The 27017-nt window shown below is 41.0% G+C and overlaps 1 protein-coding gene across 6 annotated transcripts in view; it reads right to left on the bottom strand.

Annotated features, from left to right (window-relative positions):
* LOC139746697 (guanine nucleotide exchange factor DBS-like) overlaps positions 1 to 27017 on the bottom strand; it is a 542611-nt gene that overhangs the window by 65796 nt on the left and 449798 nt on the right. For 4 of the 6 annotated variants that reach the window (XM_071658147.1, XM_071658148.1, XM_071658149.1 and 1 more), the window contains 4 exons: positions 26349 to 26597; positions 21635 to 21766; positions 21291 to 21476; positions 5276 to 5467 (listed from right to left, as the gene is read on the bottom strand). In XM_071658147.1, coding sequence (XP_071514248.1) covers positions 5276 to 5467; positions 21291 to 21476; positions 21635 to 21766; positions 26349 to 26597 — 759 coding nt within the window. The remainder of the gene's footprint in view (positions 1 to 5275; positions 5468 to 21290; positions 21477 to 21634; positions 21767 to 26348; positions 26598 to 27017) is intronic. The other 2 variants (XM_071658145.1, XM_071658146.1) reach the window with 1 other exon arrangement.

Genomic DNA, 27017 nt, shown 5'->3' with positions numbered 1-27017 from the left:
GTTTTCATTAGCATTGCTTATATCTGTTTGGGAGCACAGGATAGAGGTTTGTCTCTGATGTTCATCAGGGGTTTGCAATCTGTAGTAATGTTAACAAAACTCGTTTGTATAACAGTGAAATTTCTCAAGACCATAGACAATTGCCAACTTTTCTTTTTCTATCTGAGCAGATTTTCTCTGTCTCACTCAAGGACCTACTTGCAAAAGCTACAGGTTTTCCTTCCTGTAGAAGAACTGTGCCAAGTGCATATTCACTAGCATCATTGCATCATTCTCCATGGTTAACTCTTTGTGTCATTCCACATCAGTAGAATGTTTAGTTTCCTTCACTTTCTATCCTCAGCATACCTCTCTAGATTCAGACATATCTTTGCAATGTGTATCATAGTCTTTGTGCACCTTCCCATGAATTGCTGTTCCAGGCTTGTGTTTGAGCCTTCTTTTGGTGTGTTGCAGATACTCAAGAGACCAAGATAGAATTCTTCATCAGCTTCATGATATTTCTTCATCATTAATTTTACAGTCTTGACAGAGGCTTCAGATGTGTCATTAGCTTGATGGTGGCCAGAGTTAAGAGTTTTGTTAGAGAAGTTCAGAGCCTTCACAAATGACTTTAAGTTTTGTAGTTTTGTGCTGACAGCTTCAAAGGTTATTTCTTGTATGTAGTCCACTTCTATGAATTGGCTGTAGTAGTCTACTACAATGAATTCATGAAAGTTGGCTGATGTACCCAGCCAGAAGATAAGTTCAGGAGCCCTATGGAGACATGTATATGCACCCAAGTGTCCTATGTGTATTTATTCTTTCATCTTTATGAAGGACTTGATGTGAGGAGAACTGTGGACTGCTTTCACTAATGATAACTGAGCATTTCATGTCAAGCAAAGAAGTGTGTAAGTTTTGTGCTGACAGCTTCAGTGGTTGTTTACTGTATGTTGTTCACTTCTATGAACTGGCTCTAGTATTCCGCTGTCACCATATAATATCATTCCCTAAAGACAGAGATATTAGTTCCTACCTTCTCCCATGATTGATTCGGCACTTCATGTCAATAAAGAGATTCCAAATATTATCTGGGCTGGTGTGATGCACAAATCCCATGATCCAATGAATTCATGAATGTCAGCTGATGTACATGGCCAGAAGAGCCCTACAGAGACACAAATTTACACCTGAGTGTCCTATATATATCTTTTCTTTCATCTCATAGCACAGGGAAGATGTATAACAACTCATTCTGCACGAAGAATTACTCCAAGTTAAACAGACACCAAGTTCCTGTTGGTAAAGTATGGAGCTACAAGGGTTGAGAGGTGGGCCTTCTCTGTGGGTCACTCCTTCATGGTGTCTTTTGGTTGCCAAGAGTTGAGTCTATCTTGGTTTCACTTTTGATTTCGTAGAGACAATGTGTTTTAAGAGGATGAAGTAAGACGAGCTGTTCACAGAGTGCATTTCCTCATCTGGCTAATCTACAAAGGGTGCAAACAGAGTATCAGAACTTGGGAAATTTTTTGTTGCCATGATTGTGGTAATGGTGGTAATCTTCAGCATGAAGAAGCATAATTTGTAGTTGCCTAGAAGCTACTGACATAGGTTTAGTCACAATGAATACCAAATTTTTGTGATCTATGAAAACCCTTAGTGATCCGTCAAAAGTGTAATGATGAAATTTCTCCAGTCCATACAAAAAACAGTATTTCTTCTTCATTTCAAGGGTAATTTTCCTAAGCTGGAGACAGAGATTAACTAGCAAAACAATTGGCTTACCACTGGCTTACAGCAGATTCCAATCCAAAGTCAATGACAATGTTTTCTAAAGTGTTCCTTAGAGGGATCATAAAAGGCTATTACAGGCTAATGCCTTTAAAAGCCTGCTTTTGCTTGTCATTCCAATTCCAAGAAATGTATCTTGGCTAAATTATGCAAAGGGTGCAGCACATCAGATGCATTGTGTAGAAACTTTGCGAAGTAACTGACTACACCTAAAAACTACCAAATTTCTTGTATTTGAATACAGTTTTCTTTACTAGTACTTGAGTATAGTTTTCTATACTCAAAATTGTGTAAAATTTTCTGTACTTGTACTCAGGAATTAAGATGTGGCCTCGGCCCCAGCACTCATACTCAAGCCTCTGTATCTTTACTTGTTCTTTTGATTATCAACAGGTGCATATATGATAAGACTGGTCATCTAGCTGTTCCATAAGGTATCATGAGAAACAGGCACCTCTTCCCTGCAAGATTCTCCCCTGAATCTGTATACTACACAAATATATACCAAAACTTTGCATCTTTATGAACAATCCAGTACTGGCTACTGCAACTTCTAAGATTCATGGCCTAACTCTTGTCTTCTCTCAAGAGGGTCATGAATTGGATTTGGTGAGATACACTATTTTAGCATCAACTTATAGAATACATTCTCTGTAAGCTAAATTCAAACAGTAGGCATTGCAGCTTATGCCATAGCTTAAACAGCTGATCTGGCTAGTCTGCAAGTGTCAAGGTTGCTTGATCAAATGATGGCAAGAAGGCTAAATAGCTAGACATCATTATAGTATCTCCATGCAAATGTTGTGTATCAGTGTCAGGCTTAACATTTCTGATGATTTATCACTAAACTAGCATTTTTTTCATTGTTTGTCAATGAAGAAGTGTCACCTAGCATTTAACAATAGTACTGTTGAATATTAAAATCTTTAAGCCTATATCACACAAATGATATAAGAGCTCTCTCTTGAATTAAAAGTTATCCCTGCTGTGTGTACCTGCTTTCACATAAAACAGTTTCATATATGTTACTGATTTAAACAGATAATCTTCTGGTACAGATTTTTTTTTTTCATACTTGATCACTGTTTTCTGTGTTAGTGAGGTAGCACCAGGAACAGATGAAGAAAGGCCACATCTGCTCACATCCATTCTGTAGCTGTCATGTTGTCTAATGCACCCAATTCACAGCTCTGGTATAAATATACAGATAAATTTCCATGACTGAAATGTTGATGGGATTGGTGAAAGTGGACTAGAAAGTGATATTTGTATATGTCTGAGAAGTGTGTTTACAGATGAGTGTATGGCTGGTGTGGTGGGTTTTGAAGGTAGCTGTTTAATGCTCGTCAGGTCATTTTGGTGTGTATGTGTTTTGTCAGTGTTGTACTGTGTATTCAGTAGGTAATAAAACATTAACAGCAAATGACCAAGGAGGTATATTACCAGTACTACCCCCCTGGGTATTGTGAGGATTAGTGACAGCTGCAACACTCCTCTGACCCAGGTAGCTGTCTTTTTTTCTTTTTTGCATCTCACACATGGACTACAGGCATGTTTTCCACAAGCAAACAATCTCTCCTTGTCACGTGTATTACTGGACAAAACTTAACTCACACACCACATTCTTTGTAACCAACTTTTCCTGTGGTGAGCACTACATGCTAGCTCTGCCTTTTGGCAAAATAGTAGGAGAAGTAGTAAGTAGGAACATTTAGACAGGATCATTAGGTAGAAACATTAGACAGAAGTAGAAGGTTGGAGCATCAGAGAGTAGTCAGTAGGAACACTGGGAGGGAGCCTCTGCAAATACTGCACCAGTGATCTGTTAAGGGTGACACACTAAAGGCTAAGAAGAGGCACAGGAGTTCACTAGTTATGGAGACTAATGCTGTGGCCGCTCCCTTGAGGAAGTTCCAATTGGAAAAGGCATCAGAGATACAGACAGACGGATAGTGTTGTGAATTCTTAATTTGTAGTGTGCCACACATCTAAAACCATTGTTTATCATTTTCACCAGACAATTCCTCTGTTTTCATGATGTGAACAATGATCAATTTCTATAATGTAAACTTTCACATGCCAAAAAAGGCCAATTCTTTTACTTTTTTATTTCATACTTGAACATTGTTTCCGGCATTAGTGAAGTAGACAGAAACATACAAAGACAGGCCACATCTGCTCACATCCCATCTCCAGCTGTCATGTGTTATCAAATAATAGGTGTAATGAATCACACTTGGGTAATAAGGCTGATTTCCCCTCACTTAAGTTACTACTGGCAAATTTAGATAGCAATGCATATGCCCTTAGCTGTTCCTCATGTAAAATGAACTAATAAAGACATAACTTAAACCTGGCTTTAATCTGTCAAGAGACTATGTCTACAGCAAGCACTCAATGCAGTATAAGAATCTATTGTAATGAACATGAAAATTTCTACTTGCCTTATTTGACGTAAATACCATATTTTAAATCAAACAGTCTCCTAGACAATCACAATTTATCTCTCTATATCTCTGATGCCCAATCCCTCCGGGAATTCCTGTTAAGGGGTGGTCACGGCAAAAGAGTCTCCACTTATCCCTTTCCTTACGTGCCTCCTTCACACGCACAATTACACTTACACTTAAAAAAGAAAATGCAGTCAGTACGATACTCAGCTCTACTAAATTCATCCAGTCAGGCTTATAAACATGTACATCACATTAATAAATTTATAGCCCAAACTGCAGTCTTATACACATCATGACCACCACCATCCAGTTGTCAGAAAACAATAAATTAGTTTTGAATTCATCCATTTTTATTTCTTAGAAATGTGAAAAGCAGCATATACACAAGAAAATAATGAAAAATATTCTTAATGAGGCGTGGGCTATGGATAGAGTTGTGCGCAGGAGGATGGATGTGCTGGAAATGAGATGTTTGAGGACAATGTGTGGTGTGAGGTGGTTTGATCGAGTGAGTAACGTAAGGGTAAGAGAGATGTGTGGAAATAAAAAGAGCATGGTTGAGAGAGCAGAAGAGGGTGTTTTGAAGTGGTTTGGGCACATGGAGAGGATGAGTGAGGAAAGATTGACCAAGAGGATATATGTGTCGGAGGTGGAGGGAACAAGGAGAAGAGGGAGACCAAATTGGAGGTGGAAAGATGGAGTGAAAAAGATTTTGTGTGATCGGGGCCTGAACATGCAGGAGGGTGAAAGGAGGGCAAGGAATAGAGTGAATTGGAGCGATGTGGTATACCGGGGTTGACGTGCTGTCAGTGGATTGAAGCAAGGCATGTGAAGCGTCTGGGGTAAACCATGGAAAGCTGTGTAGGTATGTATATTTGCGTGTGTGGACGTATGTATATACATGTGTATGGGGGGGGTTGGGCCATTTCTTTCGTCTGTTTCCTTGCGCTACCTCGCAAACGCGGGAGACAGCGACAAAGTATAATAAAAAAATGAAAAAAATATTCTTAATGAGATCAAATGGAAACAAGCCAAAATTAATATCTCACCTTAAGGAGAAGCTGGTACTTAGTGATGCGTTGCACAGGTTTCAAGAGGTAGGCACCAAGAGGTAGCTTGTGGTGGAGGCGGCGCTGGCATTCCTTGAAAAATGGGTTATTGTCACCCACCTGCCGTCTCAACTCTTCACTCTGGGGCTTATTTTGGCAGTAAAGAGAGTATAACCGATGGAATGTATCTTTCTGAAAAAATTACAAGACTACCTATTACAAATGTCTAAGTAGAAAGACTGAAATGGTACAACCTCATTCTTTTGAAAATGAATACAGTTATAAAAAGGACCATTCTGGTAATATGTGTACATTAAATATTAATCACATCATGTAAAACACAATTTACATAAATGTTTATTTATTTATTTATTTATTTTGCTTTGTCGCTGTCTCCCGCGTTTGCAAGGTAGCGCAAGGAAACAGACGAAAGAAATGGCCCAACCCACGCCCATACACAATGTATATACATACACGTCCACACGCGCAAATATACATACCTATACATCTCAATGTACACATATATATACACACACAGACACATACATATATACCCATGCACACAATTCACACTGTCTAGGCCTTTATTCATTCCCATCGCCACCTCGCCACACAAGGAATACCATCCCCCTCCCCCCTCATGTGTGTGAGGTAGCACTAGGAAAAGACAACAAAGGCTCCATTCGTTCACACTCAGTCTCTAGCTGTCATGCAATAATGCCCGAAACCACAGCTCCCTTTCCACATCCAGGCCCCACACAACTTTCCATGGTTTACCCCTGACGCTTCACATGCCCTGATTCAATCCACTGACAGCACGTCAACCCCGGTATACCACATCGATCCAATTCACTCTATTCCTTGCCCGCCTTTCACCCTCCTGCATGTTCAGGCCCCGATCACTCAAAATCTTTTTCACTCCATCTTTCCACCTCCAATTTGGTCTCCCACTTCTCCTCGTTCCCTCCACCTCCGACACATATATCCTCTTGGTCAATCTTTCCTCACTCATTCTCTCCATGTGCCCAAACCATTTCAAAACACCCTCTTCTGCTCTCTCAACCACGCTCTTTTTATTTCCACACATCTCTCTTACCCTTACATTACTTACTCGATCAAACCACCTCACACCACATATTGTCCTCAAACATCTCATTTCCAGCACATCCACCCTCCTGTGCACAACTCTATCCATAGCCCACGCCTCGCAACCATACAACATTGTTGGAACCACTATTCCTTCAAACATACCCATTTTTGCTTTCCGATATAATGTTCTCGACTTCCACACATTCTTCAAGGCTCCCAGGATTTTCACCCCCTCCCCCACCCTATGATTCACTTCCGCTTCCATGGTTCCATCCGCTGCCAGATCCACTCCCAGATATCTAAAACACTTTACTTCCTCCAGTTTTCTCCATTCCAACTTACCTCCCAATTGACTTGACCCTCAACCCTACTGTACCTAATAACCTTGCTCTTATTCACATTTACTCTTAACTTTCTTCTTTCACACACTTTACTAAACTCAGTCACCAGCTTATGCAGTTTCTCACATGAATCAGCCACCAGCGCTGTATCATCAGCGAACAACAACTGACTCACTTCCCAAGCTCTCTCATCCACAACAGACTTCATACTTGCCCCTCTTTCCAAAACTCTTGCATTCACCTCCCTAACAACCCCATCCATAAACAAAATTAAACAGCCATGGAGACATCACACACCCCTGCCGCAAACCTACATTCACTGAGAACCAAATCACTTTCCTCTCTTCCTACATGTACACATGCCTTACATCCTCGATAAAAACTTTTCACTGCTTCTAACAACTTGCCTCCCACACCATATATTCTTAATACCTTCCATAGAGCATCTCTATCAACTCTATCATACGCCTTCTCCAGATCCATTAATGCTACATACAAATCCATTTGCTTTTCTAAGTATTTCTCACATACATTCTTCAAAGCAAACACCTGATCCACACATCCTCTACTACTTCTGAAACCACACTGCTCTTCCCCAATCTGATGCTCTGTACATGCCTTACATAAATGCGCTTTTCATAAAAAGAAGTCCCAGACTGGTGGGACTTTTTAAACTGTTCTCATGAATCATAAGCTTATTCAGACAATGTAAAACCTGAAGCCAAAATGCCTTAAAAAAATTTTGAAATTTCTCATTAACTGAACATTCTAGTGACCATGCCTCCACATACAGCAACTTACTGGCTTACTTCCTGCTCCAGGAGTCACTTCTGTCCTTATGAGGCTCCTGCAGCCCCCAGCAAGCTGGTAGTGTCCATTGGTTGGGACCATATGTCATAGTGTTGTGATGTTGTGTGCTTGTCTGTGAGCTGAGAGTGCATGCCAATGAAGTGATTAGTGCTTGATTTCTCTTTACAGGATATGCATCATAGGTCTAAAGGGTCTTGGGATATATTAAGATAGTATTTGAAGTGAGAGAGTGTAACCCGAGTTTCTCTGAAAAGTGTGGTTTTTGATGGGTGTGTGTAAGGTGGACTGGAATTCAAAATAAGAGTTAGGAGATCAACCATTGAAAGCTTGTCAGGTTATTGCAGAGTATGGGTGTGTGTGTGTTGTCAGTGTTATATTTGTTAGGGTAAGGGATATATGAGTAGAGGTTATCAAAATGTGAGGCAAGGATATGCTTTGTATTTCAACTTGAGGGTTGGTGGCTAGTTATGATGTAGTGGTTTGGTTCTAGTGCTGTTGCACAGAATTATGTGCTGAGTAATGTTGAAATGGGTCTGTAATGGGAGGATCTTTATTTCATCTTAAAGCTGTTGAATGTGTGTAGGTGCTAGGCACCAACTGATTGTTCTGGGTGCACCCTTTTGAATGCTTTGCAACTCTGTTATATTTGCTCTAGAGAAGTGGAAGACTAGGCAGGTAAAGCATAGTTTAAACTGAAGATGAACTGTCTTTATAAGATGTTAAGGGATTCTTTTTCTTGTCCAAATCCCAGTGGAGCTAGTTAGGGTTCTCAAGGTATTTAGTTTGTGTGTTGTTTTTATGATTATGTTATTGTTTGGGAAGAGAATGCTGTTTGTGTGTAATATGAGATGCCTAGAATGACAGTTTAGTTCAGTGAGAGTGTATGATCATTTATGATGACTGTCTAGGATTAAAGAGTGATTGAAGACTTCTGTGGAAATAAAGACATTCGGTTTTATATACGGCACCATTCCAACTGTGCAACGTAGTGCTCCATGTCTGACGTTGCTACTGTGGTGTTAGAATGTTGTAATGTGACTGTGAGGTCATCTGCATGTGAAAGGCCCTTCATGCTGAATACTGCCTAAGGTAATGGGAAAGGTTGTGTATATGAAAAGAATGAAGAGAGTGCGAGAAAGAATTTCTAACTGGGGAACTCCACTGTGGAGTATGAGTGTCTTACAGATGAAACTATTGTGAGTGACTCTAACACAGCAGCCAACTGGTGAATTTTCAAAGGCTGATGGTAATTAAGGGACGTTGAAAAGTTTCTAAATTTGAGTGCTGATAATGCATTAAAAACTATTTCCTACTAGTGCAAAATGGAAAGGGATATCTATGGTCATGAGGATCCCATCCTGGGCTCTTTTTTTATCATACAATCTTATGAAATTATTCATACTATTTGTATTTGGTGTTCCCTCTCAGCTTGTTATATCCATAACTCTGTTGCAAAAAAGACTTCTTCACGTCTTTTACATGGTGTTGGGAACAAAGAGGTATGTGAAGGGAGGGAGTAATGGAAAGTGGTTCGGTGAAGAGACATGAGGCAGTGAAACCCTTGCATAAAATGAAAAATGGCAAGGTGATTGGAATGGATGGTACTGCAGTTGAGTCAATTAAAAAAGGGGTTAACTGTGGTGTTTATTGGTTGGTTAGGATTTACACTGTACGTATGGATCATGGTGGGGTGCCTGAGGCTTGGTGGAATGCATGTATAGTGCCACTGTGGAAAGGCAAAGGTGAGTGTTTGAGCTACAGAGGAATAAGATTGTTAAATTTACCTGTTAAGTTGTATGAAAGAGGCTGACTGAAAGAATATAGGCATGCACAGAGAATTAGGCTGGCAAGGAACAATGTGGGTTCTGGCATTGTAGATGTGTGGGCCAGAAATTTGCTTTGAAGAATGTGCATGAGAAATACTTTGAGAAACAGACTGTTTTGTATGTGGCATTTACACATCTGGAGAAACCATATGACAGAATTGACAGGAATGCCCCATGGGAGGTACTATGAATATATGTTTTCAGAGGAAAGCTAAAAGAATCAGAGGAGTTTCTATTAAAAATTTTAAAGTATTTGTATTAGTAGAAAGAGAGGTGAGTGAATGGTTCCAGTTGAAGGTTGGTCTGCTGAAGGGGTGTGTGATTTCACCATGGCTGTTTAATTTGTTTATGGATGAGGTTGTGAGGAAGGTAAATGCAAGGATCTTGGTGAAGTGGCCAAGGAAGTGAGTCAATCGTTGTTTGCTGATGAGAAAGCACTGTCTGCAAATTCGAGCTAGATTCAAGAATGGAATTATCTTGTAAATATAGTCCCAAAATATTATAAGAATGCAAGGCTTGGCCTATAGTTAAGGTTGTGCAGAGGAGGGTGAATGTTTGGAAATGAAATACTTGGACAATATGGGGTGTGAGGTGGTTTCACTGAGTAAGTAATGCAAGGGTGAAAGAGATGTGTGGTAATAAAAAGAGGGTGTGCTAAAATGGTTTGGACATGGAAAAAATGAGTAAGGAAAGGCTGACAAAGAGGATATATTTGTCAGAAGAATAGAGACCAAATTGGAGATGGAAGGATGGATTGAAAAAGACTGAAGTATTGGGGCCTGAACTGGCAGGAGGGAGTAAGCCATGTACAAGACAGAGTGAATTGGAATGGTGTGGTATACAGGGGTTGAAGTGCTGTCAGTGGGCTGAACCAGAGCATGTGAAGGAATGGTGATGATAGACCACAGAAATGTCTATGGGGCAAGGATATAGAGAGTGCACTATGGTTTCCGTGGATTTCACATGACAGCTAGTGAATGGATTTGAGCAAGTGTGACCTTTCTTCTGTTCCTGGCACTAATGTGGGAAAAGACAATCAAGTTTGAAAGAAAGAAATTCATTATATTTTACTTTGTCGCTGTCTCCCGCGTTTGCGAGGTAGCGCAAGGAAACAGACGAAAGAAATGGCCCAACCCACCCCCATACATATGTATATACATACACGTCCACACACACAAATATACATACCTATACATCTCAATGTACACATATATATACACACACAGACATATACATATATACACATGTACATAATTCATACTGTCTACCTTTCATTTATTCCCATCGCCACCTCGCCACACATGGAATAACATCCCCCTCCCCCCTCATGTGTGCGAGGTAGCGCTAGGAAAAGACAACAAAGGCCCCATTTGTTCACACTCAGTCTCTAGCAGTCATGTAATAATGCCCGAAACCACAGCTTCCTTTCCACATCCAGGCCCCACGAAGCTTTCCATGGTTTACCCCAGAAGTTTCACATGCCCTGATTCAATCCACTGACAGCACGTTGACCCCGGTATACCACATCGATCCAATTCACTCTATTCCTTGCCCGCCTTTCACCCTCCTGCATGTTCAGGCCCCGATCACTCAAAATCTTTTTCACTCCATCTTTCCACCTCCAATTTGGTCTCCCACTTCTCCTTGTTCCCTCCACCTCCGACACATATATCCTCTTGGTCAATCTTTCCTCACTCATTCTCTCCATGTGCCCAAACCATTTCAAAACACCCTCTTCTGCTCTCTCAACCATGCTCTTTTTATTTCCAAACATCTCTCTTACCCTTACATTACTTACTCGATCAAACCCCCTCACACCACATATTGTCCTCAAACATCTCATTTCCAGCACATCCACCTTCCTGCGCACAACTCTATCCATAGCCCACACCTCGCAACCATACAAGAAAGAAAGAAATATGTATATTTTTCATTAACATTGTCATACTTAATCACTGTTACCCGCGTCAGCGAGGTAGTGCCAGGAAACAGACGAAGAATGGCCCATCCACTCATATACATTTTTGTTTTCATTACACTTTGTCGCTGTCTTCCACGTTAGCGAGGTAGCGCAAGGAAACAGATGAAAGAATGGCCCAACCCACCCACATACACATGTATATACATAAACGCCCACACATGCACATATACATACCTATACGTTTCAACATATACATACATATACATACACAGACATATACATATATACACATGCATATATTCATATATGCTGACTTCATCCATTCCTGCTGCCATCTTGCCACACATGAAATGACACCCCCCTCCCACCGCATGCATGCGAGGTAGCACTATGAAAGGACAACAAAGGCCATATTTGTCCACATTCAGACTCTAGCTGTCATGTGTAATGCACTGAAACCACAGCTCCCTTTCCACATCCAGGCCCCACAAAACTTTCCATGGTTTACCCCAGATGCTTCACATGCCTTGGTTCAATCCAATGAGAGCACATTGACCCCGGTATACCACGTCGTTCCAATTCACTCTATTCCTTGCACACCTTTCACCCTCCTGTATGTTCAAGCCCCGATCGCTCAAAATCTTTTTTTACTCTATCCTTCCACCTCCAATTTGGTCTCCCACTTCTCCTCATTCCCTTCACCTCTGACACATATATCCTCTTTGTCAATCTTTCCTCGCTCATTCTCTCCATGTGATCAAACCACACCAATACACGCTCTTCTGCTCTCTCAACCACACTCTTTCATTACCACACATCTCTCTTACCTTTTCATTACTTACTTGATCAAATCAACTCACACCACATATTGTCCTCAAACATCTCATATCCAGCACAACCACCCTCCTCCTCACAACCCTATCTATCGCCCATACCTCACAACCATATAACATTGTTGGAACCACTATTCCTTCAAACATACCCATTTTTGCTTTCCCAGGTAAAGTTCTCACCTTCCACACATTCTTCAACGCTCCCAGAACGTTCGCCCCCTCCCCAACCTTGTGACTCACTTCTGCATCCATGGTTCCATCCACTGCCAAATCCACTCACAGATACCTAAAACACTTCACTTCCTCCAGCTTTTCTCCATTCAAACTTACCTCCCAAATGACTTGTCCCTCAACCCTACTGAACCTAATAACCTTGCTCTTATTCACGTTTACTCTCAGATTTCTTCTTTCACACACTTTACCAAACTCAGTCACCAACTTCTGCAGTTTCTCACCCAAATCAGCCACCAGTGCTGTATCATCAGCGAACAGAGACTGACTCACTTCCCAAGCCCTCTCATCCCCAACAGACTGCATACTTGCCTCACCCCTGTCGCAAACTGACATTCACTGGGAACCAATCACTTTCCTCTCTTCCTACACGTACACATGCCTTAAATCCTAAATAAAAGCTTTTCACTGCTTCTAGCAACTTACCTCCCACACCATATACTCTTAATACCTTCCACAGTGCATCTCTATCAACTCTTTCATATGCCCTTTCCAGATCCATAATTGCTACATACAAATCCATCTGCTTTTCATACTCTTAATACCTTCCACAGTGCATCTCTATCAACTCTTTCATATGCCCTCTCCAGATCCATAAATGCTACATACAAATCCATCTGCTTTTCTAAGAATTTCTCACATACATTCTTCAAAGCAAACGCCTGATCCACGCATCCTCTACCACTTCTGAAACCACACTGCTCTTCCCCAATCTGACGCTCTGTACATGCCTTGACCCTCCTAATCAATACCCTCCCATATAATTTCCCAGGAATACTCAACAAACTTATACTTCAGTAATCTGAACACTCACCTTTATCCCCTTTGCCTTTGTACAATGGCACTATACAAGCATTCCGCCAATCCTCAGGCACTTCACCATGAACCATACATAAACTGAATATCCTCACCAACCAGGCAACAACACAGTCACACCCTTTTTTAATAAATTCCATAGCAATACCATCCAAACCCACTGCCTTGCCAGCTTTCATCTTCCGTAAAGCTTTCACTACCTCTTCTCTGTTTACTGAATCATATATTCCTACGAGTCCATATGGAAAATGAAACACGATAAGTTCCCTGTGGACTCATAGGAATATACTTGATCACTTATATACTCATATACATAAATGCCCATATTCATTATTTATTTATTCATTATACTTTGTCGCTGTCTCCCGCGTTAGCAAGGTAGTGCAAGGAAACAGACAAAAGAATGGCCCAACCAACCCACATATACATGTATATACACACACATCCACACACACACATATACATACCTATACATTTCAATGTATACATATATACACACACAGACATATACATATATACACATGTACATAATTCATACTTGCTGCCTTTATTCATTCCCCTCGCCACCCTGCCACACATAAAATGACAACCCCCTCCCCCCAACATGAGCGTCAGGTAGCGCTAGGCAAAGATAACAAAGGCTACATTCGTTCACACTCAGTCTCTAGGTGTCATGTATAATGCACAGAAACCACAGCTCCCTTTCCACATCCAGGCCCCACAAAACTTTCCATGGTTTACCCCAGACACTTCACATGCCCTGGTTCAATCCATTGACAGCACGTCGACCCCAGTATACCCCATTGTTCCAATTCACTCTATTCCTTGCACGCCTTTCACCCTCATGCATGTTTAGGCCCCAATCACTCAAAATCTTTTTCACTCCATCTTTCCACCTACAATTTGGTCTCCCACTTCTCCTTGTTCCCTCTACCTCTGACACATATATCCTCTTTGTTAATCTTTCCTCACTCATTCTCTCCATGTTACCAAACCATTTCAAAACACCCTCTTCTGCGCTCTGAACCACACTCTTTTTATCACCACACATCTCTCTTACCCTTTCATTACTTACTCGATTAAACCACCTCACACCACATACTGTCCTCAAACATCTCATTTCCAACACATCCACCCTCCTCTGCACAACTCTATTTATAGCCCATGCCTCACATCCATATAACATTATTGGAATCACTATTCCTTCAAACATACCCATTTTTGCTTTCCGAGATAATGTTCTCGCCATCCACACATTTTACAATGCTCCCAGAACTTTCGCCCCCTCCCCCACCCTGTGGCTCACTTCCGCTTCCATGGTTCCATCCACTGCCGAATCCACTCCCAGCTATCTAAAACCCTTCACTTCCTCCAGTTTTTCTCCATTCAAACTTACCTCCCAACTGACTTGTCCCTCAACCCTACTGTACCTAATAACCTTGCTCTTATTCACATTTACTCTCAGCTTTCCTCTTTCACACACTTTACCAAACTCCATCACCAGCTTCTGCAGTTTCTCACCCGAATCAGCCACTAGCACTGTATCATCAGCGAACAACAACTGACTCACCTTTATCCCCTTTGCCTTTGTACAATGGCACTATGAATGCATTCCGCCAATCCTCAGGCACCTCACCATGAGTCATACATACATTAAATATCCTTACCAACCAGTCAACAACACAGTCACCCTCTTTTTTAATAAATTCCACTGCAATACCATCCAAACCCGTTGCCTTGCCGGCTTTCATCTTCCACAAAGCTTTTACTACCTCTTCTCTGTTTACCAAATCATTCTCCCTGACCCTCTCACTTCGCACACCACCTCGACCAAAACACCCTATATCTGCCACTCTATCATCTAACACATTCAACAAACCTTCACAATACTCATTCCATCTACTCACATCACCACTACTTGTTATTACCTCCCCATTAGCCTTCTTCAGTTCCCATTTATTCTCTTGTCTTACGCACTTTATTCACCTCCTTCGAAAACATCTTTTTATCCTCCCTAAAATTTAATGATACTTTCTCACCCCAACTCTCATTTGCCCTCTTTTTCACCTCTTGTACCTTTCTCTTGACCTGCCTCTTTCTTTTATACATCTCCTATCTATTTGCACTATTTCTCTGCAAAACTTGTCCAAATGCCTCTCTCTTCTCTTTCACTAATAATCTTACTTCTTCATCCCACCACTCACTGCCCTTTCTAAACTGCCCACCTTCCATGCTTCTCATGCCACAAGCATCTTTTGCACAAGCCATCACTGCTTCCCTAAATACATCCCATTCCTCCTCCACTAACCTTACGTCCTTTGCTCTCATTTTTTTCCATTCTGCACACAGTCTCTACAGGTACTTCCTCACACAAGTCTCCTTCCCAAACTCACTCACTCACACCACTCTTCACCGCAACATTCTCTCTTCTTTTCTGAAAGCCTCTACAAATCTTCACCTTTGCCTCCACATGATAATGATCAGACATCCCTCCAGTTGCACCTCTCAGCACCCTGACATCCAAAAGTCTCTCTTTTGCGTGCCTATCAATTAGCACGTAATCCAAGAATGCTCTCTGGCCAGCTCTCTTACTTACATACGTATACTTATGTATATCTCTCTTTTTAAACCAGGTATTCCCAATCACCAGTCCTTTTTCAGCACACAAATCTACAAGCTCTCCACCATTTCCATTTACAACACTGAACACTCCATGTACACCAATTATTCCCTCAACTGCCACATTACTCACCTTTGCATTCAAATCACCCATCACTATAATTCGGTCTTGTGCATCAAAACTACTAACACACTCAATCAGCTGCTCCCAAAACACTTGCCTCTCATGATCTTTCTTCTCATGCCCAGGTGCATATGCACCAATAACCACCCATCTCTCTCCATCCACTTTCAGTTTTACCCATATCAATCTAGAGTTTACTTTCTTACACACTATCACATACTCCCACCACTCCTGTTTCAGGAGTAGTGTTACTCCTTCCCTTACTCTTGTCCTCTCACTAACCCCTGACTTTGTTACCAAAACATTCCCAAACCACTCTTCCCCTTTACCCTTGAGCTTCATTTCACTTAGAGCCAAGACATCCAGGTTCCTTTCCTCAAACATACTACCTATCTCTCCTTTTTTCTCATCTTGGTTACATCCACATACATTTAGACACCCTAATCTGAGCCTTCGAGGAGGATGAGCACTCCCTGCTTGACTCCTTCTTCTGTTTCCCCTTTTAGAAAGTTAAAATACAAGGAGGGGATGGTTTCTAGCACCCCACTCCTGTCCCCTTTAGTCGCCTTCTACGACACGTGAGGAATGCGTGGGAAGTATTCTTTCTCCCCTATCCCCAGAGATAAAATGCCCATATATGCACACATACATATAAACATATACATACACAGACATTCCTATGAGTCCACGGGGATAATGAAACACGATAAGTTCCCAAGAGCACTTTTGTGTAATAATCACATCATCAGGGAAGATACAAGAGAGAAATATAACAGTCAGTTGATATACAACGAAGAGACATAGCTAAGACGCCATTTGGTAAACAAGTGATTGTCCAAGACAGACAACGAGCAGGGGGTAGTGACGCTGTTTTCCTGTGGGATGGGGTAGCGATGGGAACGGATGAAGGCAAGCAAGTATGAATATACATGTGTATGAATGTGTGAAAGAAGAAAGTTAAGAGTAAATGTGAATAAGAGCAAGGTTATTAGGTACAGTAGGGTTGAGGGTCAAGTCAATTGGGAGGTGAGTTTGAATGGAGAAAAACTGGAGGAAGTGAAGTGTTTTAGATATCTGGGAGTGGATCTGGCAGCGGATGGAAACATGGAAGCGGAAGTGGATCATAGGGTGGGGGAGGGGGCGAAAATTCTGGGAGCCTTGAAGAATGCGTGGAAGTCGAGAACATTATCTCGGAAAGCAAAAATGGGTATGTTTGAAGGAATAGTGGTTCCAACAATGTTGTATGGTTGCGAGGCGTGGACTATGGATAGAGTTGTGCGCAGGAGGATGGATGTGCTGGAAATGAGATGTTTGAGGACAATGTGTGGTGTGAGGTGGTTTGATCGAGTAAGTAACGTAAGGGTAAGAGAGATGTGTGGAAATAAAAAGAGCGTGGTTGAGAGAGCAGAAGAGGGTGTTTTGAAATGGTTTGGTCACATAGAGAGAATGAGTGAGGAAAGGTTGACCAAGAGGATATATGTGTTGGAGGTGGAGGGAACGAGGAGAAGAGGGAGACCAAATTGGAGGTGGAAAGATGGAGTGAAAAAGATTTTGTGTGATCGGGGCCTGAACATGCAGGAGGGTGAAAGGAGGGCAAGGAATAGAGTGAATTGGAGCGATGTGGTATACCGGGGTTGATGTGCTGTCAGTGGATTGAATCAAGGCATGTGAAGCGTCTGGGGTAAACAATGGAAAGCTGTGTAGGTATGTATATTTGCATGTGTGGACGTATGTATATACATGTGTATGGGGGTGGGTTGGGCCATTTCTTTCATCTGTTTCCTTGCGCTACCTCGCAAACGCGGGAGACAGCGACAAAGCAAAAAAAAAAAAAAAAATGTATGTAATGTCTGCATATGTGTATGTATATGTATATGTGTGTCACCACTACTTGTTATTACCTCCCCATTAGCCCCCTTCACTGATGTTCCCATTTGTTCTCTTGTCTAACACACTTTATTTACCTCCTTCCAAAACATCTTTTTATTCTCCCTAAAATTTAATGATATTCTCCCACCCCAACTCTCATTTGCCCTCTTTTTCACCCCTTGCACCTTTCTCTTGACCTCCTGCCTCTTTTTTTTATACATCTCCTAGTCATCTGCACTATTTCCCTGTAAAAATCGTCCAAATGCCTCTCTCTTCTCTTTCACTAATAATCTTACTTCTTCATCCCACCACTCACTACCCTTTCTAATCTGCCAACCTCCCACGCTTCTCATGCCACAAGTATCTTTTGCGCAAGCCATCACTGCTTCCCTAAATACATCCCATCCTCCCCCACTAATCTTACATCCTTTGCTCTCACCTTTTCCATTCTGCGCACAGTCTCTCCTGGTACTTCCTAACACAAGTCTCCATCCCAAGCTCGCTCACTCTCACGACTCTCTTCACACCAACATTCTCTCTTCTTTTCTGAAAACCTCTGCAAATCTTCACCTTCTCCTCCACAAGATAATGATCAGACATCACTCCAGTTGCACCTCTCAGCACACTGACATCCAAAAGTCTCTCTTTGATGTGCCTAGCAATTAACATGTAATCCAAAAACACTCTCTGCCCATCTTTACTAATTACATACGTATACTTATGTATATCTCTCTTTTTAAACCAGGTATTCCCAATCACCAGTCCTTTTACAGCACACAAATCTACAAGCTCTTCACCATTTCCATTTACAACACTGACCACCCCATGTATATCATCACCATGGTGATGTGAGAAGATGAAGTGAGTATTTTGAAAGTTTGTTGAATGTGTTAGATGATAGAGTGGCAGATATAGGGTGCTTTGGTTGAGGTGGTGTGCGAAGTGAGAGGATCAGGGAGAATGATTTGGTAAACAGAGGAGAGGTAGTGAAAGCTTTGCGGATGATGAAAGCTGGCAAGGCAGCGGGTTTGGATGGTATTGCAGTGAAATTTATTAAAAAAGGGAGTGACTGTGCTGTTGACTGGTTGGTGAGGGTATTCAATGTATGTATGGCTCATGGTGAAGTGCCTGAGGATTGGCAGAATGCTTGCATAGTGCCATTGTACAAAGGCAAAGGAGAGAAAAGTTAGTGCTCAAATTACAGAGGTATAAGTTTGCTGAGTATTCCTGGGAAATTATATGGGAGGGTATTGATTGAAAGGGTGAATGTATGCGAGAAATACTTAGAAAAGCAAATGGATTTGTATGTAGCATTTATGGATCTGGAGAATGCATATGATAAGAGTTGATAGAGATGCTCTGTGGAAGGTATTAAGAATATATGGTGTGGGGGCAAGTTGTTAGAAGCAGTGAAAAGTTTTTATCGAGGATGCAAGGCATGTGTATGTGTAGGACGAGAGGAAAGTGGTTGATTCTCAGTGAATGTTGATTTGTGGCAGAGGTGCATGATGTCTCCATGGTTGTTTAATTTGTTTATGGATGGGGTTGTAAGGGAGGTGAATGCATGAGTTTTAGAAAGAGGGGCGAGTATGCAGCCTGTTGTGGATGAGAGAGCTTGGGAAGTCAGTCAGTTGTTGTTTGCTGATGATACAGCGCTGGTGGCTGATTCGGGTGAGAAACTGCAGAAGCTGGTGACTGAGTTTGGTAAAGTGTGTGAAAGAAGAAAGCTGAGAGTAAATATGAATAAGAGCAAGATTATTAGGTACAGTAGGGTTGAAGGACAAGTCAATTGGGAGGTAAGTTTGAATGGAGAAAAACTGGAGGATGTGAAGTGTTTTAGATATCTGGGAGTGGATTTGGCAGCAGATGGAACTATGGAAGAAGTAAATCATAGGGTGGGGGAGGGGGCGAAGGTTCTGGGAGCGTTGAAGAATGTGTAGAAGTCAAGAACGTTATTATGGAAAGCAAAAATGGGTATGTTTGAAGGAATAGTGGGTCCAACAATGATATATGATTGCGAGGCGTAGGCTATAGACAGAGTTGTGCAGAGGAGGGTGGATGTGCTGGAAATGAGATGTTTGAGGACAATATGTGGTGTGAGGTGGTTTCATCAAGTAAGTAATGAAAGGGTAAGAGATATGTGGTAATAAAAAGAGTGTGGTTGAGAGAGCAGAAGAGGGTGTTTTGAAATGGTTTGGTCACACAGAGAGATTGAGTGAGGAAAGATTGACAAAGGAGACCAAATTGGAGGTGAAAAGTTGGAGAGAAAAAGATTTTGAGTGATCGGGGCCTAAACATGCAGGAGGGTGAAAGGTGTGCAAGGAATAGAGTGAATTGGAATGATGTGGTATACTGGGGTCGACGTCCTGTCAATGGATTGAATCAAGGCATGTGAAGCATCTGGGATAAATCATGGAAAGTTTTGTGGGGCTTGGATGTGGAAAGGGAGCTGTGGTTTCGGTGCATTATGCATGACAGCTAGAGACTGAGTGTGAACGAATGTGGCCTCTGTTGTCTTTTCCTAGTGCTGCCTTGCACACATGCTGGGGGAGGGGGTTGTTATTTCATGTGTGGCAGGGTGGCGACGGGAATGAATAAGGGCAGACAGTATGAATTATGTACATGTGTATAAATGTATATGTCTGTGTGTGTATATACATGTATACGTTGAGGTGTATAGGTGTGTATATGTGGGTGTGTGGACGTGTATGTATATACAGGTGTATGTGGGTGGGTTGGGACATTCTTTTGTCTGTTCCCTTGCGCTACCTCGCTAACGCGGGAGACAGCAACAAAGTATAATAAGACAAATAAATAAATATATATATATGAGTGTATATGAGTGGATGGGCCATTCTTTGTCTGTTTCCTGGTGCTACCTCGCAGATGCGGGAAACAGTGATTATGTATGAAAAAAACTAGAATGGGAGTGCTTTATGAAAAAAAATGTAAACATAAGAAACTGTAAAAAATGAGGAAACTTGAGAAAAGAAACTTGCTTATTCTTCATCTTACAATAAACATAAGAGTAAAAAGATTACAAAATGATTTGGAGTATTGTAAATATTAGAAAACAAGTGTTTGTTTCATGTAGAAACTCAAAACATTTGTTATAAAAAGAACCAAGTGCATCAAAGCACTATAAAAATGAGGAGGTGACAGTACTGTCAGGTGAGAAATGTCAAAATTATGCTGTGTAATGCTCAGCACTATCTTGGCAATGCAGTCCCACCATAAGTTTAGGCCTATCTCACTATTTCCATGGATGTTTTATAAATCTTACATCATGTCCTTTCATTTCTTGAGAGATTATTTTCCATTTTACTTGAAAACATCTATATCTTCAGACAGATTGGGAAACTGAAATGCCTAGTTTAGAAGTTTGATAGAAACTATTGTGGCTATCATGTCAATGCTCCTATCAAAGTTCATCTTAATATTTTCTCCTACTCAAATCATATATTTATTAACAAGGATAAAATTGTGAACAGTCAATATAACTGTGAGGAAAAGGGAGAATTATGATATGGACCTACCCTTTGCACAAAACAGAGACCAATGAGTTCTGGGGTGTTAATGCAATTCTCCAAATCCCTCAGGAAGACATCATTATGGAAGCGGAAGATCTCCTCCATGTTGCCAAAGAGAAGATCACTCTTACCATACAGGTTGATTGGGATCAAAGGCTGCATCTCTGGGTTCAGCATCTCGTCTTTATACCCCTGTTTATCATAATACAGCAGACAGAGTAAAAAAGGTAAGTTAGTGTATTAATATATGAAGAGGAAAAAATGTAGAATAATCTTGTTAAATTTTCAATGCAGTGGTCATTCAGTAAATTCATCAGCATAGTTACCATAGGGTACACCTCAATTTTTACCTTCAATATAGAGCAGAGCTCTGAAACATAGACTCTCTCTGTATCTAACAGTTCTCGGAGAACATGACCTCGCTTGGCTCGAGCTGCTTCTGCATCACTTGTCCACTCTGGGGAGTCCCCACTGTCACCAAGCTATGGAATTAAATAATGAAATAACAGTCTCTTCACCACTTTCTCATTCATTATCAGTTTTATCATTTACCAATTTTTCATACCTGCCTACCATTTCTCACGTGAGCAAGGTAGCATCAGGAACAGATGACAGAGGTTAGAGAGTTGAAGAAAGATACAGAATTTGTAGAATTAGGAGAGCAGTAGGCAAAAGAAAGGAAAACAGATGTAGCTGGGAGACAAACTACAAGCCAGATAACATCAAAGTTCGGGGACTCAGTCCTCAAGGTGTGCCACAGGTGTGATAATGTTGGAATAAGAACAGTCACCACCTTTGAAGTGGAATCATGAGAGGAGATTATGGTCAGATATGAGAAAGGGGCAAGTGAAAACATCATTAGACATTTAAATCTCACAGAGAAGTAAGATATTAAGAGAGATATTAAACAAATACTATTCAACAAGAGAGAGATTACTAAAAAAAGAACCCACGAATGTTGATATAATGGATAGAAAAAGAGGCAGGTTTATTGGTGAGAGAAAGGATGTGGAAGGGGCCAGTACTAATGCTGTCGGAGCCCTCTCTCTCATTGGCAAAAGTATCAGGAAGGAACTCAGAAATTCTTAGTACCCCATGAGGGGCCATCATTTTCCACATATTACTCACTGCTTTAAAAACCTTTGGTCTCTCATCCACCTGATGACTCTGCCATATTCATTGTTCCATTCACTGCCACATCCACTTCCAGGTATCTAAATCATCCCCCTTCCATTAAGGTTTCTCCATTCAAACTAACACCCCAAATAATGTCTTTGCACTACTAACCTAGCAACTTTGCTTTTGTTCACATTTAATCTCATATTTCTCCTATAAATTCTTTCAAACTGAAACACCAACATCTACAGATTCTCACTCCAATCTGTCACCAAAGCTGTGTTATTAGAAAACAACAACTCACTCACTTCCCAGGCCCCTTTCCCCTACAGACTGCATACCTGCCCCTCTTTCCAAGACTCCTTGCATTTACCTCCCTCACCATCCCATACAAACAAAAATTAAATAGCCATGATGATATCAAGAACTTTAGTCGAAGATCAACCTTCACTACAAACCACTTACCCTCCTTTCTACCTATTCGCACACACACTTCATTCTCTTGAAAAAAGCATGTCATTCCTCCTAATAACACTCCTTCCACAACATATATTTGTAACACCTTTCAAGAAGCATCTCAGTCAACCCTATTATATATTTTCTCCAGATCCATAATTTTTTTTTTTTTTTTTTTTTTTTTTTTTTTTTTTTTATACTTTGTCGCTGTCTCCCGCGTTTGCGAGGTAGCGCAAGGAAACAGACGAAAGAAATGGCCCAACCCCCCCCCCCCATACACATGTACATACACACGTCCACACACGCAAATATACATACCTACACAGCTTTCCATGGTTTACCCCAGACGCTTCACATGCCTTGCTTCAATCCACTGACAGCACGTCAACCCCTGTATACCACATGACTCCAATTCACTCTATTTCTTGCCCTCCTTTCACCCTCCTGCATGTTCAGGCCCCGATCACACAAAATCTTTTTCACTCCATCTTTCCACCTCCAATTTGGTCTCCCTCTTCTCCTCGTTCCCTCCACCTCCGACACATATATCCTCTTGGTCAATCTCTCCTCACTCATTCTCTCCATGTGCCCAAACCATTTCAAAACACCCTCTTCTGCTCTCTCAACCACGCTCTTTTTATTTCCACACATCTCTCTTACCCTTACGTTACTTACTCGCTCAAACCACCTCACACCACACATTGTCCTCAAACATCTCATTTCCAGCACATCCATCCTCCTGCGCACATCTCTATCCATAGCCCACGCCTCGCAACCATACAGCATTGTTGGAACCACTATTCCCTCAAACATACCCATTTTTGCTTTCCGAGATAATGTTCTCGACTTCCACACATTTTTCAAGGCTCCCAAAATTTTCGCCCCCTCCCCCACCCTATGATCCACTTCCGCTTCCATGGTTCCATCCGCTGACAGATCCACTCCCAGATATCTAAAACACTTCACTTCCTCCAGTTTTTCTCCATTCAAACTCACCTCCCAATTGACTTGACCCTCACCCCTACTGTACCTAATAACCTTGCTCTTATTCACATTTACTCTCAACTTTCTTCTTCCACACACTTTACCAAACTCAGTCACCAGCTTCTGCAGTTTCTCACATGAATCAGCCACCAGCGCTGTATCATCAGCGAACAACAATTGACTCACTTCCCAAGCTCTCTCATCCCCAACAGACTTCATACTTGCCCCTCTTTCCAGGACTCTTGCATTTACCTCCTTTACAACCCCATCCATAAACAAATTAAACAACCATGGAGACATCACACACCCCTGCCGCAAACCTACATTCACTGAGAACCAATCACTTTCCTCTCTTCCTACACGTACACATAAATGCCACATACAAATCCTTTTGTTTCTCTAAGTATATGTCACAGACATTCTTCAAAGCTAACAACTGATATACACATCCTCTACTACTCCTGAAACCACAATGTTCTCCAGTCTAAGGCACTGTGCATCCCACCATCTTCTCAATACCCTATCTGCCATACAACTTAACAGGTACACTCAGCAAGCTTATACCTCTATGATTTAAACACTCATATTTGCCCCCTTTACCTTTATACAAAGCATTCTGCTAATCCTCAGGCACCTGAACACAATCCATACTCTCACTGAAAATCCTAACCAACTTATCAACAACACATTCACCCACTTTCTTCAGAAATTCAGCTATAATACCATCCATTCTAGCTACCCTGCCATATTTCACCTAACGTAATGTTTTCACCACTTCTCTCTTCATCAAACCACTTGCAATGACTCTCTCACTTTGCTTGCCTCTCTAACTCAAACACTGTATATCTGCCGTCCAATCACTAAACATATTCAACAATCCTTCAAATTACTCAATTCATCTCCTCTTCATCTCACCACTGCCTATTACCACTTCACCATTTGCCCCTTCACCAATGTTCATATTTATTCTCTTTCTCTTTTCATGCCATTAACCTCCCTCCAAAACATGGCTGATGAAATTGAAGCAATTTTAGTGTAAAGTACTGAGGATGGAACATAGTGAAAGAGGGCATCAGTTTGAATATCTTCTACAAGGATATAAGTTGCTGGAATCAATAGGTGGGAGGGATTCACAAGTTGACATCATCTCTAGCCTGTTACTAGAATCCTGCATTAGGATATTAGTAAAGGAGACAAACTGTCTGCAGGTAAATATCAGTATAGCATTCAAGATCATGGATAAGCATATATTCAGCAAACTGTTCACATTCTATACAAGGGCAAAATCATAACATGCTTCTCAAGTTCGGTCACCGCATTTAAAGAGGCATAAAGAACCAATAGATAAGCTGCAAATGAGAGCAACAAAGATGGTATCAGCATTATGAGAGCTGAGTTACAAAGAAAGGCTTGAGGGCTTATACTGCTCAACAAGGAAGAGAAGAGAGTGAGGGGTAACCTGATCACAACCATTAACCCATTTAACTCCTCAATCAGGCTTTTGTTCCAACCCTGTGAATCTTGGTTTTTCAAGTTGTTAAAATATGCACTTTACTATTTCATCAAAGATGTTCATTTAACATTGAAAAAAAAACTTCTAATCCATTACTTAGAAGTTGTGAAGAGTAAGCTGCTACTGTGCACACTTTACATTTATCTTAACTAAACCAAAATATTTACCGATTAATATTAGGGTTTAAAAATCTTTTCTTGCCATAATAAACATGATTATCTGATACTTTTTTCAAAACAACATAATCATAATCATAAAAGCTTGTAAAATCACCAGGTGCACTTGTCAGATATAATGTTGTCAAGGTCAAACTGGCACCAGGGACACTGCCTCCATTTTTTATAGAAACACTTTCTCTTGTCTCATCTTGGTCACTCACTCTGCAATCCAAAGACATATCATCTTCACCAAGTTATCAGGATTATTTTCTACATTTTCTAATTCTACCTATAAGCTACTCAATTTTCTTAGAAAACTCATGGGAATGTGTTATTAAGGTATGGGTGATGATAACTGACTGTAAATAAAAATTACTTCACCTCAGCAACCACCCAGGCATGATACTTATTACAAATATCTATGTCCAGAGGACCAGATGGCTTACTTAAGTCCTGATCTAGAGAAGTTCAGGAGTTAAGTTGTTAAACTAGACTGATGTTGGAGACAATGAACAGTCCTTCCTGAAATGTAAGGATAGAACACTCACAGGATATAACATGAAATTGAGCAAGAAACTTGACAATAAAGAAGTACCATTTTAGTATGTGAATGGTGGATGAATGGAATAAACTGAATTGAGAAAATGGTAATTCTGTAAAACATAAAAGTTGAATAAGTTGTAAGACAGCACAAAAATTTCATGAGATGGGGCCCCTATGTGTAAAACTTCCTTCCTGTACTGTCCAAATGGGTATTACACAAAAGCACTATCAACAAAATAACTGCTCTTAGTGGATATTTAAAAATCACTTTCAGTAAATTCATTCAGAACTAACCTTCATTCTCACCTTAGGTAGTGTTGAAGCCTTCCTCATGCTCTTAGGAGACTTAGGGAGGTCAGCATGGAGGGGTGAGGCTGGATGGGAGTGAGGGAGTGAGCTGGATTGTCCCTGGGTATAGTTAAGAGGAACGGCAGGTTCTGGTGTCACAGCATGCACAGGACGTGGTAGACGTGTCGCAAGTTTCTTCAGAGAGCTCTTACGTTTTTCACACATCATTTGCACATCCTCTATTCGTTTGACCACCTGAAACATTATCACACACTTCTGACTGTGCATGCAGTTTACATTTCAAGTATTCATATGTACAGCATGACAAAAATATTGAAATTTGTACCCAATTTCTACAAAGCCACTTGGATCCATAAAGAATATCAAAACTTATTGGCTATTCTAGATGCCTAGTGTACCCTCAGTGCAACAATTTTCAATAAACAGTAGCAGGTGGGAAAATATGAATTACTTGATACAGAAAGCTACTCAATACATGACGTTATACTGTACACCATGACTCTAAAATAGAATAACGGTGTGTGTATGTGTGTGTGTGTGTGCATGGGCTTGGGGGGCAATTAACCCTGCACTTTCAATGTACAAAACTTTCCTGCCTCACTTCAACATCTTAACATAAATTCCTCTAAGACAAAGGAATAAATTTCACTCATG

This window comes from Panulirus ornatus, chromosome 66, assembly GCF_036320965.1.
Source record: "Panulirus ornatus isolate Po-2019 chromosome 66, ASM3632096v1, whole genome shotgun sequence".
NCBI classification, from domain to species: domain Eukaryota; kingdom Metazoa; phylum Arthropoda; class Malacostraca; order Decapoda; family Palinuridae; genus Panulirus; species Panulirus ornatus.
This window is presented reverse-complemented; position numbering and strand designations above follow the sequence as displayed.